At 42.8% G+C, this 12,226-nt stretch overlaps 1 protein-coding gene across 1 annotated transcript in view; it reads right to left on the reverse strand.

Moving 5' to 3' along the window:
- Positions 1 to 12,226, reverse strand: part of LOC123750114 (replication factor C subunit 3-like) — a 33,814-nt gene that overhangs the window by 19,600 nt on the left and 1,988 nt on the right. Inside the window, exon 2 of the mRNA XM_069300271.1 lies at positions 9,504 to 9,641. Coding sequence (XP_069156372.1) covers positions 9,504 to 9,641 — 138 coding nt within the window. The remainder of the gene's footprint in view (positions 1 to 9,503; positions 9,642 to 12,226) is intronic.

The raw sequence follows: 12,226 nt of genomic DNA on the forward strand, positions 1-12,226 counted from the left end.
ACTGAACAAGCAGCAACTGAAACCATGGCTGACCCAACCACAAAATAGCCAGAAGGACCACCTTCGTCTGGTAGGACTCCAACCTGGCCAAGACCTGGAGCAACAGCTGGATAGAGGGAAAGAAGTACAGAAACATTCACTGCAACCAGTCCAGCCAAAAGGCATCTATAACGAGTGCCTTGTAACTGGGAAACAGTCACATAAAGAGGACAGCACCGAGTACATGCCAATGCAGAGATCCACATCAGGGCACCCAAATACCTTGCAAAGACACAGGAAGGAGGTGGTATCAACAGTTCACTCCATGGAAACAGAAGAGAACTGGGAGAGACCATCACTGAGAAAGTTAGACAGTCCCCGAGCATGGATTGAGTAGAGAACCAAACCCCGAGAACCCAGCAGAAGAGATACTTGCAGTGTCAAGTTCCAAAGGGCAACAGACCGAAAAAAGAGACCCCCAGACCGTGTTCAGACAATGATCCCTAGGGCATAATTGGAATGAAACTGAAGCATGGAGCCCAGAGGAATATGAATCCTCCTCAGGGCATGCCACACAGTCACACTGTGTGCACGCCCAACGAAACAGAGGCAATCAACGACCCTGAGCAGCCTGGCAAGCACTGGTCACAAAGCCAAAACCCACAGCCTAGGCATTCATAAAGATATTGAATGAGAGTGGGAAAAGTGGGTGCTGCTTGGGACCAATCCCCAAAAAGGAAGCTGGTGATGCAACAACTGGCTTAAGGCTTGTTTCGATCTGTTGTTTACATTGTTAGGGGAGTTCATTTGGCAGGTATGAAGATTCAATCTCTTTTGAACTCAGCAGTGGTTTGTATTGGTTCCCTGACTTTCTGGGTGCCTTCCCTGGTGAGCTGGCAGTGTGTCACCTACTCTCTGCTCCTCTTGTGAGGGAGATGCCAGGTTCTGGCTCTGGTCCCCAGTAGGCTGAACTGGCTGAACTCCACAACTGATGCCATCTAGTAGTATGAAGCCTTCTCAGCAAGTTAGCTTTAGTGAGCCACAAGCGGCTTCCCCCAGAACATAAACATTGAGTGTAATGAAATGCTCCTTTCTAGACTTTGACCCAATAGCTCCTTTAGCTTAAGCTCTGGCCATTACTGGTCAGACCACACAACATCAGGTATCCTAAGAGAGACTCATTGCTTACCAGGGACAAGGGCCTCTGCTTCCAGCCCCAAGAAATATGGGAAAGGGGGGGCTGATATAGTACCCACTGAGACACAGCCCAGAGAGGGGTGTCTCTTTACACTCGGCACTATTTCTGGGCTTCTTTCAATAATTCCCAAGCTTCATCTCTACAGCATTTCATGAGTGGATCCTTACGACAGAAGAGAGATTAGCAACATGAACATAAACAGAAACCATACACAGGAAGGTTAGGACTTGGCTGAGCAGCAGCCAAGTATAGGAAACGAGTCGTTTTCTGGGTTCAGTGACATTGGTTCAGATACAAGTAGCACTGAAGAACCAACTGTTAGTGGCTATAGCAGTGGTGTTACTAGGCGATGATTTGCTGTCTCAGCAACATGCCCAGCCAAGTATCGCTCTGTTACTAGGCACGAGGACAAAGACGGCAGTGTGCACTCCACCTAAAGTGTTCATGGTGGGTCTATACAACATAGAAGAGCCTCATCTCCTGGCCAATGGAGCTATGGAACAAGAAGATGGAGCCATTGCATTGGCACCCATGCTGGTGTCAGCTGTGGTGTTGGCGCCAAGACAAGCAGCACTGGTGATGTGCTCACGTGGGAAGAGTGTGACAATTTTGTGCCACATATACCAACATTTGATGATGACGATGTTGGTGTTACCCTCACATTCATGTATACTGGTAATGATATGAAGGGGAAAGGGGGGGGAAGGAGAAAGCACCAAGCCATTATGACTATATAGCACTTGGAAGAGATCAAGATAAGGACTTGTGGAAAATGAAGAGTTCCCAACCACTTGGACAGTTGGGAACTGAACGCCGACTTGCATGAAGCGAGACCATTGCGCTACCGTCCAGCCCAAGTCGTTGGGCAAGGTGACGATATGAGTGAGAGTGAATATCTTATGGCGTACAGTATATCGATGAGCAGTTTATGCAGCATCTTGTAGACAAGACAAACCGCTACACTCTGCAACTCATTGCATCTAGGATATTACAAGCGCCACAACTAATTAGTTGGAAGAACACGATTGTTGCTGAAATGTATACATGTGTTTCTAGCAGTGTGTATGATGATGACACGTGCAGTGATACACATGATCCAGGATTACTAGAACAAAGACAGCGTTGTTCCTACCCCAGTGTTCAGCAAAGAACATGTCTTGTGATTGGTTCCTGCTACATCTCCTGACTACATTTCGAAAACAATGATAGTGTCAATAGAAATGATAGACTGTGGAGAGTGAAGAAATTTTCCAGTAATGTGAGAGAAAAGTTCTGTGATTATTTTGTACCAGAAGAGAATGTGGCGACTAACAAATTGCTAGTTCTTATCAAGGGATGGCTTGCATTCAAGCAGTATATCCCATCAAAGTGACGCAGGTTTGGATTGAAACTTTTGGTTGTACTGTAGAAGTTCGCTAATCCAGAGTCCGCTGATCTGGAAAACGGGCTTAACCGGCCAAAATTGCCTCCGGATAACATTTTATCCATATCTAGATGGAATGTCAATAGAATTTGGATGACCAGAGATTTGTCTGGATACAAATAGATAGGCAGAGAGTTCACCATATATGCTGGTATATAAGTCAACATTTGAAGCCTAAAAATCTCTACAAAACCAAGGGTCACCTTGCCGCCAAATATAAAATGTGAACCTTTACCACTGAGAGATAAACAATTGAAACGCCCGGCCTATCACTCGATGTACACCACTACCAGAAAAGGAGGGAGTCAGGCAGAGGGTGGGTGGGTGGGCAGACAAACTGGGAGGCTTCAGGCAAGCAGGGAGACAGGAGTGGGTGTGGTGGGTGTCAGGAGTGGGTGTAGGTGTGGTGTCAAGAGTGGGTGTAGGGGGGAGTGTCAGGAGTGGGTGTAGTAGGTCTTTGAATGTCGTGTGGAGGGTGGTGCGTTTCGAGGAGTGTGGACGTGTCTTGCATTAACCCTAGCAAGGGGTAGGGTGGCGATAGGGGAGGGTCGGGTCTCGGTAGAGTGGGGGGGAGGGGTCGGAGGTGGTGAAGAAGTTGTTGAATTATATATTTTTTTTCTTTTTGCCATGGAGAGCTAGTTACGAATATTAAATAACACATCATAATAATTGAACAGTATTTGATTAGCTATTTATTCATTTAAATATTTACAAGAAAATAAAATTGGTTTTAACAGAACTTAAGGAGCATATTATGTTGTCATCGTACACCGCAACCCCCCACGTGTTGACACTCGTGGGGGTTAGTTGGGAAGGGCTAGCATGAGGTGGCAGGGGGTGAACAGGAAGGAGAGGTGTGATCTTTGTCTGTCTAGTGTTGTGTTTTGTCTGGCAGTCTGTGGCACAGACTTTGTGCAGCTTGACAGCCTGTCTAGCCTGTCAGTATCTTGACATCCTGTCAGCATGTCTTCCCGAAAGAGCTGGGAGTGGGAGAATGGGAGTATAGTATGGGGAGTGGTGGATGAAGGGAGGGTGATGGTTGAGAGGGGAAGAAATGGAGGTAGGGAGAGCTGGGAGGGGGAGGAATAGATAATGACATGGGTTGGGAGGGTGATGGGTGGAGGGAGAGCAAAGGTATACCTTTATATATTGTAGTGATATGTATACAACTGTATATTCTTAGATCAATCGAATAATGTTTTTGCTGTTATTACACTATGTACACTATATATGTTATATATAATTATCTACATTTTTTGTGCACCATAATGAACCACAAAGATCGTGTGTTGTGAGTTTACATACACATAACGATCTAAGGTTAGCCTAGCACCCAACAGCTGAGTATGGCGGGGATGCAAAAAAAAAAATTTACATACTGTAATTATTTCCATGTCTGTGAATGTTTTATCTAGTTTTTTTGCAGTAATATTATTCAAAAGTGTTTAATTTTTGGATTTTATCTAGTTAAATGTATGAAATATCGCTATGCTAAAAAATATGGTGCTCGTATATGTAGTGACACGTATACAATATTATATTCTCAGATCAAACAGATTTTTTTTTTGTTATTGCATTACTGTATTTATACAAGTTATATATCACCATCAACATGATTATGCACCATAATAAACTAATAAGCAGGTGTGGTGGGTGTGGTGATGAAATCCAAACACAGCATGGAGCCATATGATATGAGCAGACAACACCAGCAATCACTAATGCAAGAAAATGCTTCCAATATTCTACACATTTTCCTATAACTAGCCACAGAACTGCTGTTATTATCATACTCTTGTCACAAAATCCCAAATATGAATCCATTTTCACAAGGTTATATTGTGAAGGAACATGAAATTGTTTGATGATGTGTAGATGCAGGAAACAATGGCTGGGTGATGTGTCTTTACCTCATGCTGTGAATATCATAACTAACATTGTATTCACTGATATCTGAATGTTGTACATAGTCTTTATCACAGTCAGGATCATCTACGACACTATCAATGCAAAATAACTGCAGTTACCTATTTTATTCATTACTAAGTGGTGCTGTGGCCCTAGTTGCACAGCGGTTCTGTGAGCTGTTGCTGCATGCTCCAGCTTTAGTCGCTCTCTCAATACTGAGGCTCTCACAGCCAGTACAGATGCTAACAAATTCTTTTTAGGATGGTGTCTGTTTACTGGAGCCCTGGGGCACAGGATGTGAGCTGCATGCACTCACATGAGTTTTGAATCATTCCCTATACCTAAAAACACCTTAAGGCGATATGTGCACCACCAGTCGAGCGCCTTATGCACACCACCTGTCGAGATCAGCACCACCGGTACAAGAGCCTTAAGGAGCTATAAGCAGTGATTAATATGGCCATAATCCTTTTAACCTTAGCACAGCACATAAACATACCAATAGGCAAATGTTTGGGGAGCCCTAGTAGTCCATCAGGAAGGCAAGCACTGGCCCCTAACCCACACAGAGAACACTGGGGTAGTCAAGGCAAAAAACACAGCTGCTCCTAAACTCATACCCAAATGGGCAAAATGCAGTCTTGCAATGCCCTCCAGCAAAGCAGGGGCCAGCCACCCCACCATGCTCTGAGAGCACACCACGTGCTCACCAAGACCAACCAACTCCCGGCACCTCTCGGCCAAGCTAGCATTAGACACCGTCTCCCCACCCGAAGAACCAGCAAGAAATCTTATAAAAATCCATCAACTTTCCCGTGATCACAGGAGATAAGTGATCCAGGCATCGTAACAATCTGAACCACCGAATAGGAATGTGTGACAGCAATATTGAGACCCAACGGATAAAATTGCATCACATGATCTGGCGGCCCCCCAGGGGAAAGCAGATGTCCATTCGTCGTCAAGGTTCCACCAGGAGTCCATGCAATGAGTATAGTATCTCGTTGTAGCTGCCTGACAACTCAAAAATTAACTAAAGGGAACCCTGTCAACACTATAAAATAGAAGTACAGCTACAAGAAAAACTTACTCAGCATTTGCTTACCAAACACCTCAGCTAAGATGATGGTGAAGGGCAAGGGAAAACATGAACGAATCAAAAAGAAAGGAAAAACGAAGTCATTCATTTCTAAAGAAACATCAAATTATTGTAGTTTGCACTGAGTCACCCCAAACAAGGCTATGTGCACAAACTGGAAATATGTTATGTTAATAAACAAACCCAGCATCAAGGACTTGGCTTGGGTAACACTGTTCCAAAGACTACCCAACAATAGGGTAGTTCAGTAACACTGAAGGTTACTGAACTACCTCACAGGAAACATACCTGGTGGCAGTTAGTCTTTAACAATCAGCACCAGGGAAGAAAACCTTGACATGAAGCCAGTGTATGAGAAAGTTTAGTGAAATACAAAACAAGTGGGCACAACTTCGTGATGCAAACATAGCACGGAACTCCCCTAAGCAGAGATCAATTCTCAAAGAATAACCAGTTAAATTAGCCAACTCTCTCTCTCTGCAGAACAGCATGCTTTGCTTGGTGAGCACCAGGTACAAAGTGTAGGCGTGGCCACCTACCCCCAACCTGGTTGCACTAACTAGTGTTGTCACCTGGTTGTGGCTGGTATGGGGGTTAGTTGCTAGTTATGTTGTTTCAGAACCATTAATAGCTATCTTACTGGAGGTCCCAATGATAATTCAGAATGGGGTGTTGAGTGGTTTGATGTGTTTTGAAGTCACAGCATGGACAGTCTTCAATGATGGATTGAGGTAAGGTCGCCACTGTGCTCCCTGGACCATGGGAAAAACACTTAAAAAGTGGGCTCAAATTCATTCAAGGCTTGTCATAATAACAATGGTAAGTATGATATACCTGTACATATTTTGTGCTTCCCAAATGTTAATCCACACACAGCTTCAGTAAACCACAGAGGCTTACTGTTCATCACACACACTTCCAGCAGACCACAGAGGCTTACTGTTCATCACACACTTTCAGCAGACCACAGAGGCTTACTGTTCATCACACACACTTCCAGCAGACCACAGAGGCTTACTGTTCATCACACACTTTCAGCAGACCACAGAGGCTTACTGTTCATCACACACACTTCCAGCAGACCACAGAGGCTTACTGTTCATCACACACACTTCCAGCAGACCACAGAGGCTTACTGTTCATCACACACACTTCCAGCAGACCACAGACCTCGGTAGCGGCCTCGTAGCCTGGTGGATAGCGCGCAGGATTCGTAATTCTGTGGCGCGGGTTCGATTCCCGCACGAGGCAGAAACAAATGGGCAAAGTTTCTCTCACCCTGAATGCCCGTTACCTAGCAGTAAATAGGTACCTGGGAGTTAGTCAGCTGTCACGGGCTGCTTCCTGGGGTGTGTGTGTGTGTGTGGTGTGGGGAAAAAAAAAAAAAAAAAAAAAAGTAGTTAGTAAACAGTTGATTGACAGTTGAGAGGCGGGCCGAAAGAGCAGAGCTCAACCCCCGTAAAAACACAACTAGTAAACACAACTAGTAAACACAGAGGCTTACTGTTCATCACACACACTTCCAGCAGACCACAGAGGCTTACTGTTCATCACACATACACTTCCAGCAGACCACAGAGGTTTACTGTTCATCACACATATCTCCAGCAGACCACAGAGGCTTACTGTTCATCACACACACTTCCAGCAGACCACAGAGGCTTACTGTTCATCACACATATCTCCAGCAGACCACAGAGGCTTACTGTTCATCACACATATCTCCAGCAGACCACAGAGGCTTACTGTTCATCACACATACACTTCCAGCAGACCACAGAGGCTTACTGTTCATCACACACACTTCCAGCAGACCACAGAGGCTTACTGTTCATCACACATATCTCCAGCAGACCACAGAGGCTTACTGTTCATCACACACACTTCCAGCAGACCACAGAGGTTTACTGTTCATCACACATATCTCCAGCAGACCACAGAGGTTTACTGTTCATCACACATATCTCCAGCAGACCACAGAGGCTTACTGTTCATCACACACACTTCCAGCAGACCACAGAGGTTTACTGTTCATCACACATATCTCCAGCAGACCACAGAGGTTTACTGTTCATCACACATATCTCCAGCAGACCACAGAGGCTTACTGTTCATCACACATACACTTCCAGCAGACCACAGAGGCTTACTGTTCATCACACACACTTCCAGCAGACCACAGAGGCTTACTGTTCATCACACATATCTCCAGCAGACCACAGAGGCTTACTGTTCATCACACATACACTTCCAGCAGACCACAGAGGTTTACTGTTCATCACACATATCTCCAGCAGACCACAGAGGCTTACTGTTCATCACACACACTTCCAGCAGACCACAGAGGCTTACTGTTCATCACACATATCTCCAGCAGACCACAGAGGCTTACTGTTCATCACACACACTTCCAGCAGACCACAGAGGTTTACTGTTCATCACACACACTTCCAGCAGACCACAGAGGCTTACTGTTCATCACACATATCTCCAGCAGACCACAGAGGCTTACTGTTCATCACACATATCTCCAGCAGACCACAGAGGCTTACTGTTCATCACACATATCTCCAGCAGACCACAGAGGCTTACTGTTCATCACACACACTTCCAGCAGACCACAGAGGCTTATTGTTCATCACACATATCTCCAGCAGACCACAGAGGCTTACTGTTCATCACACATATCTCCAGCAGACCACAGAGGTTTACTGTTCATCACACATATCTCCAGCAGACCACAGAGGTTTACTGTTCATCACACATACACTTCCAGCAGACCACAGAGGCTTACTGTTCATCACACATATCTCCAGCAGACCACAGAGGCTTACTGTTCATCACACATATCTCCAGCAGACCACAGAGGCTTACTGTTCATCACACATACACTTCCAGCAGACCACAGAGGCTTACTGTTCATCACACATATCTCCAGCAGACCACAGAGGCTTACTGTTCATCACACATATCTCCAGCAGACCACAGAGGCTTACTGTTCATCACACATACACTTCCAGCAGACCACAGAGGCTTACTGTTCATCACACATATCTCCAGCAGACCACAGAGGCTTACTGTTCATCACACATATCTCCAGCAGACCACAGAGGCTTACTGTTCATCACACACACTTCCAGCAGACCACAGAGGCTTACTGTTCATCACACATATCTCCAGCAGACCACAGAGGTTTACTGTTCATCACACATATCTCCAGCAGACCACAGAGGTTTACTGTTCATCACACATATCTCCAGCAGACCACAGAGGCTTACTGTTCATCACACACACTTCCAGCAGACCACAGAGGCTTACTGTTCATCACACACACTTCCAGCAGACCACAGAGGTTTACTGTTCATCACACATATCTCCAGCAGACCACAGAGGTTTACTGTTCATCACACATATCTCCAGCAGACCACAGAGGCTTACTGTTCATCACACATATCTCCAGCAGACCACAGAGGCTTACTGTTCATCACACACACTTCCAGCAGACCACAGAGGCTTACTGTTCATCACACATATCTCCAGCAGACCACAGAGGCTTACTGTTCATCACACATATCTCCAGCAGACCACAGAGGTTTACTGTTCATCACACATATCTCCAGCAGACCACAGAGGCTTACTGTTCATCACACATATCTCCAGCAGACCACAGAGGCTTACTGTTCATAACACATATCTCCAGCAGACCACAGAGGCTTACTGTTCATCACACATATCTCCAGCAGACCACAGAGGCTTACTGTTCATCACACATATCTCCAGCAGACCACAGAGGCTTATGTTATACCAGTGTTAGTCTACAACTCTAGCAGACCAGCAGGGAAATACAATACAAGTGTATCAAGTTAAATAAACAACTGGTGAAAGAGAAAACTTACTTCAAAATTTTGATGTTCAATTCTAAGTCTTTCCACACCGGGTCCATATAGTTCCCGAAGCAGGCACATAATACGCGTTTTCTTTCCAGCTCCCGAAGGCCCATAAATGAGCAGGTGGGGAAAATCACCACATTCAACCTGGAAACACAATTATATATGCATATTTCAATAACAACTACCCAAGAATAGTATATACATAATATATTATACAGTATTATACCTGAATTATTATAATTAGTAGTTATATTAGCATAAACATTAGCAATACAATATTCACAATGTTCCTACTAAATTTTTAGCTTCAACTGCCTGTGAAGTCTGATTTTTGTTAGCAATGGCACTGTAGTAGGCCTACTGACCCATGCAAGGCAGCTCCTGGAGATACCTGCAGCGAGTTTCGAGAGTTCTACTCTCTGAGCCCGGCCTGGGGCCAAGCTCGCTCCTATTCCTACTCAATCATTTTCCCTCAAAACTTTACTTTTAAAGAACACACTATAATAACTGTCATAACTGCAAAAAAATTATTAAATAAATAATAAGAACGTTTCAAACAAGAAACACCAAACCAATGACGGTACTTTTTGAGCCATTAGCCCTTGCACTGCTCACCTATTTTCGGCAAAAACGTCTTGGTGCAATTGACAAGGACATATTTTTGTTATTTTTACAAATGTTCAGGTAAATTTAATGTCAAAATGTTTCCAAAGTCAACTATTTCCATTTCAAAACAAAAATAGTAATGAAAACATTAAAAAACATTAAAATATAGCCAAATTAAAAAACAAAAAGCACAACTCTCTGAGCGCCTAAAGGCGCTTTGTGCAGTGCAGTGGTTAATACTGTATGGTTGAATGTTGCTGCTTCATTTAAGATAGAGAAATTGCTGACCCATGGAATACACAGAGAGCATTTATTGCCTAAATACACTCAATAAAATATCTAAATTACCAGAACTACTTAAAATTCTTCTGTACAGCCTGGAATATATGCATGCAGATACATTATAATGAACATTTGCAAAATATTAGAGAAACTGTTTCCAAATCTAATCACAAAATAATTTCTAACAAGATTAGGTAGCAAGGCAAAATTTGCAAAATAACTCATTTGTAAACTAGGAGTGTAAGACGTACAATACAAGAGTTGTATAAACTTTAAAGGTTCAAGGCTGTATAACACCTTCCTTGTAAATAAAACTAATACTCTATCTTCTAATTTCTAACCGTTCTCAAGAGTGAACTGGAAAAACACTTGCAATTTTTTTAGGAATTTAATAACCTGAGTGAACCACAGTTGGTTGTGGTTATGTCACCTTGCGAGTCACAAATACAAACAGCTTCATTTACCAGAAAATCGCCAAAGAAGGCTGGCACTAGGCCAGGCTGTGAGAGGATAACTATCAAAATTGTCTACAAATAAGCTACAGTTCTGCTGCTTAATACATCAATACAAGACATTTTGTATTGATGTATTAAATTTACAGTCTCCGTGGTGTAGTGGTAAGACACTCGCCTGGCGTTCCGCGAGCGCTATGTCATGGGTTCGTATCCTGGCCGGGGAGGATTTACTGGGCGCAATTCCTTAACTGTAGCCTCTGTTTAACGCAACAGTAAAATGTGTACTTGGATGAAAAAACGATTCTTCGCGGCAGGGGATCGTATTCCAGGGACCATAGGATTAAGGACTTGCCCGAAACGCTACGCGTACTAGTGGCTGTACAAGAATGTAACAACTCTTCTATATATCTCAAAAAAAAAAAAAAAAAAAAAAACATTGTGCAGTAATTTGAATTGAAGGATAAATTTAGGATGAGACACTGGAAGAATTAATGAGTTTGAAATATTTGGAGGCAGTATTACATAAAAAAGAGATTATGGAAGGTGAAGTACACATGTACAAGTACAAGAAGGTCCTTGAACATGTTAAACAACAGGTCTCTGCTCATACTCTCATGTGTTTTCTATATCTATAAAACTCTGAATTGCAATGCTAATAATCCTGACCTTAAGCATTTCCTAGAAGGAAACATCACTACATGAGAAACAAATATCTCATTGATATTCCTAGTGAGACTCAACCAAAGCAGAAATGCAATCCAAATCAAGGGTCTCAAATGGTGGAATAACCTCCCAAATGTAATTAAAAGCTGTACTTCTCCCATCCAGTTTAAAAGAGACTAGGAAATATTTACTTAATGTTATTATCTTATAATCAAAACCATGTAACTAGTTTCACTCACATTTTCTCTTGTAATAAGTTATTTTTGTGTTACTCTTACCTTACATTTTTATTTACTAAGTATTATGTACTTTTCTACATTCATTGTCATCTAATTTCTTGCATTTCTTTGTTAAAGTGTTTACTCATGTCTTTATGTTCCTTGTTTATTTTTGGTGTTGGCCTCATTAACCTTAAATTACTATTTTATTTTGTGTTCTGTTATGTTAAAATTAACATAACCTTAAATTAACCATCAACCTTAAATTACTATTTTATTATGTGTTCTGTTATGTTTAAAGAAAATGTTATGAGAAAGAGATTAGTTGCTTTTCTAAACTACACCTTGTATTTCCATTATGTTATTAATGTAATTAAACTACTGGACTATTGCTACATGTACAGTCTCCATAATGTAATAGTCTCTGCCTGTCATCCTTAAGTATCACCTGTTTTGCATTCATTTATTATCATCCATGAACGTCCTCGTTTTGTTAGCTTACTTC

This window comes from Procambarus clarkii, chromosome 43 (genome assembly GCF_040958095.1).
Source record: "Procambarus clarkii isolate CNS0578487 chromosome 43, FALCON_Pclarkii_2.0, whole genome shotgun sequence".
NCBI lineage: Eukaryota > Metazoa > Arthropoda > Malacostraca > Decapoda > Cambaridae > Procambarus > Procambarus clarkii.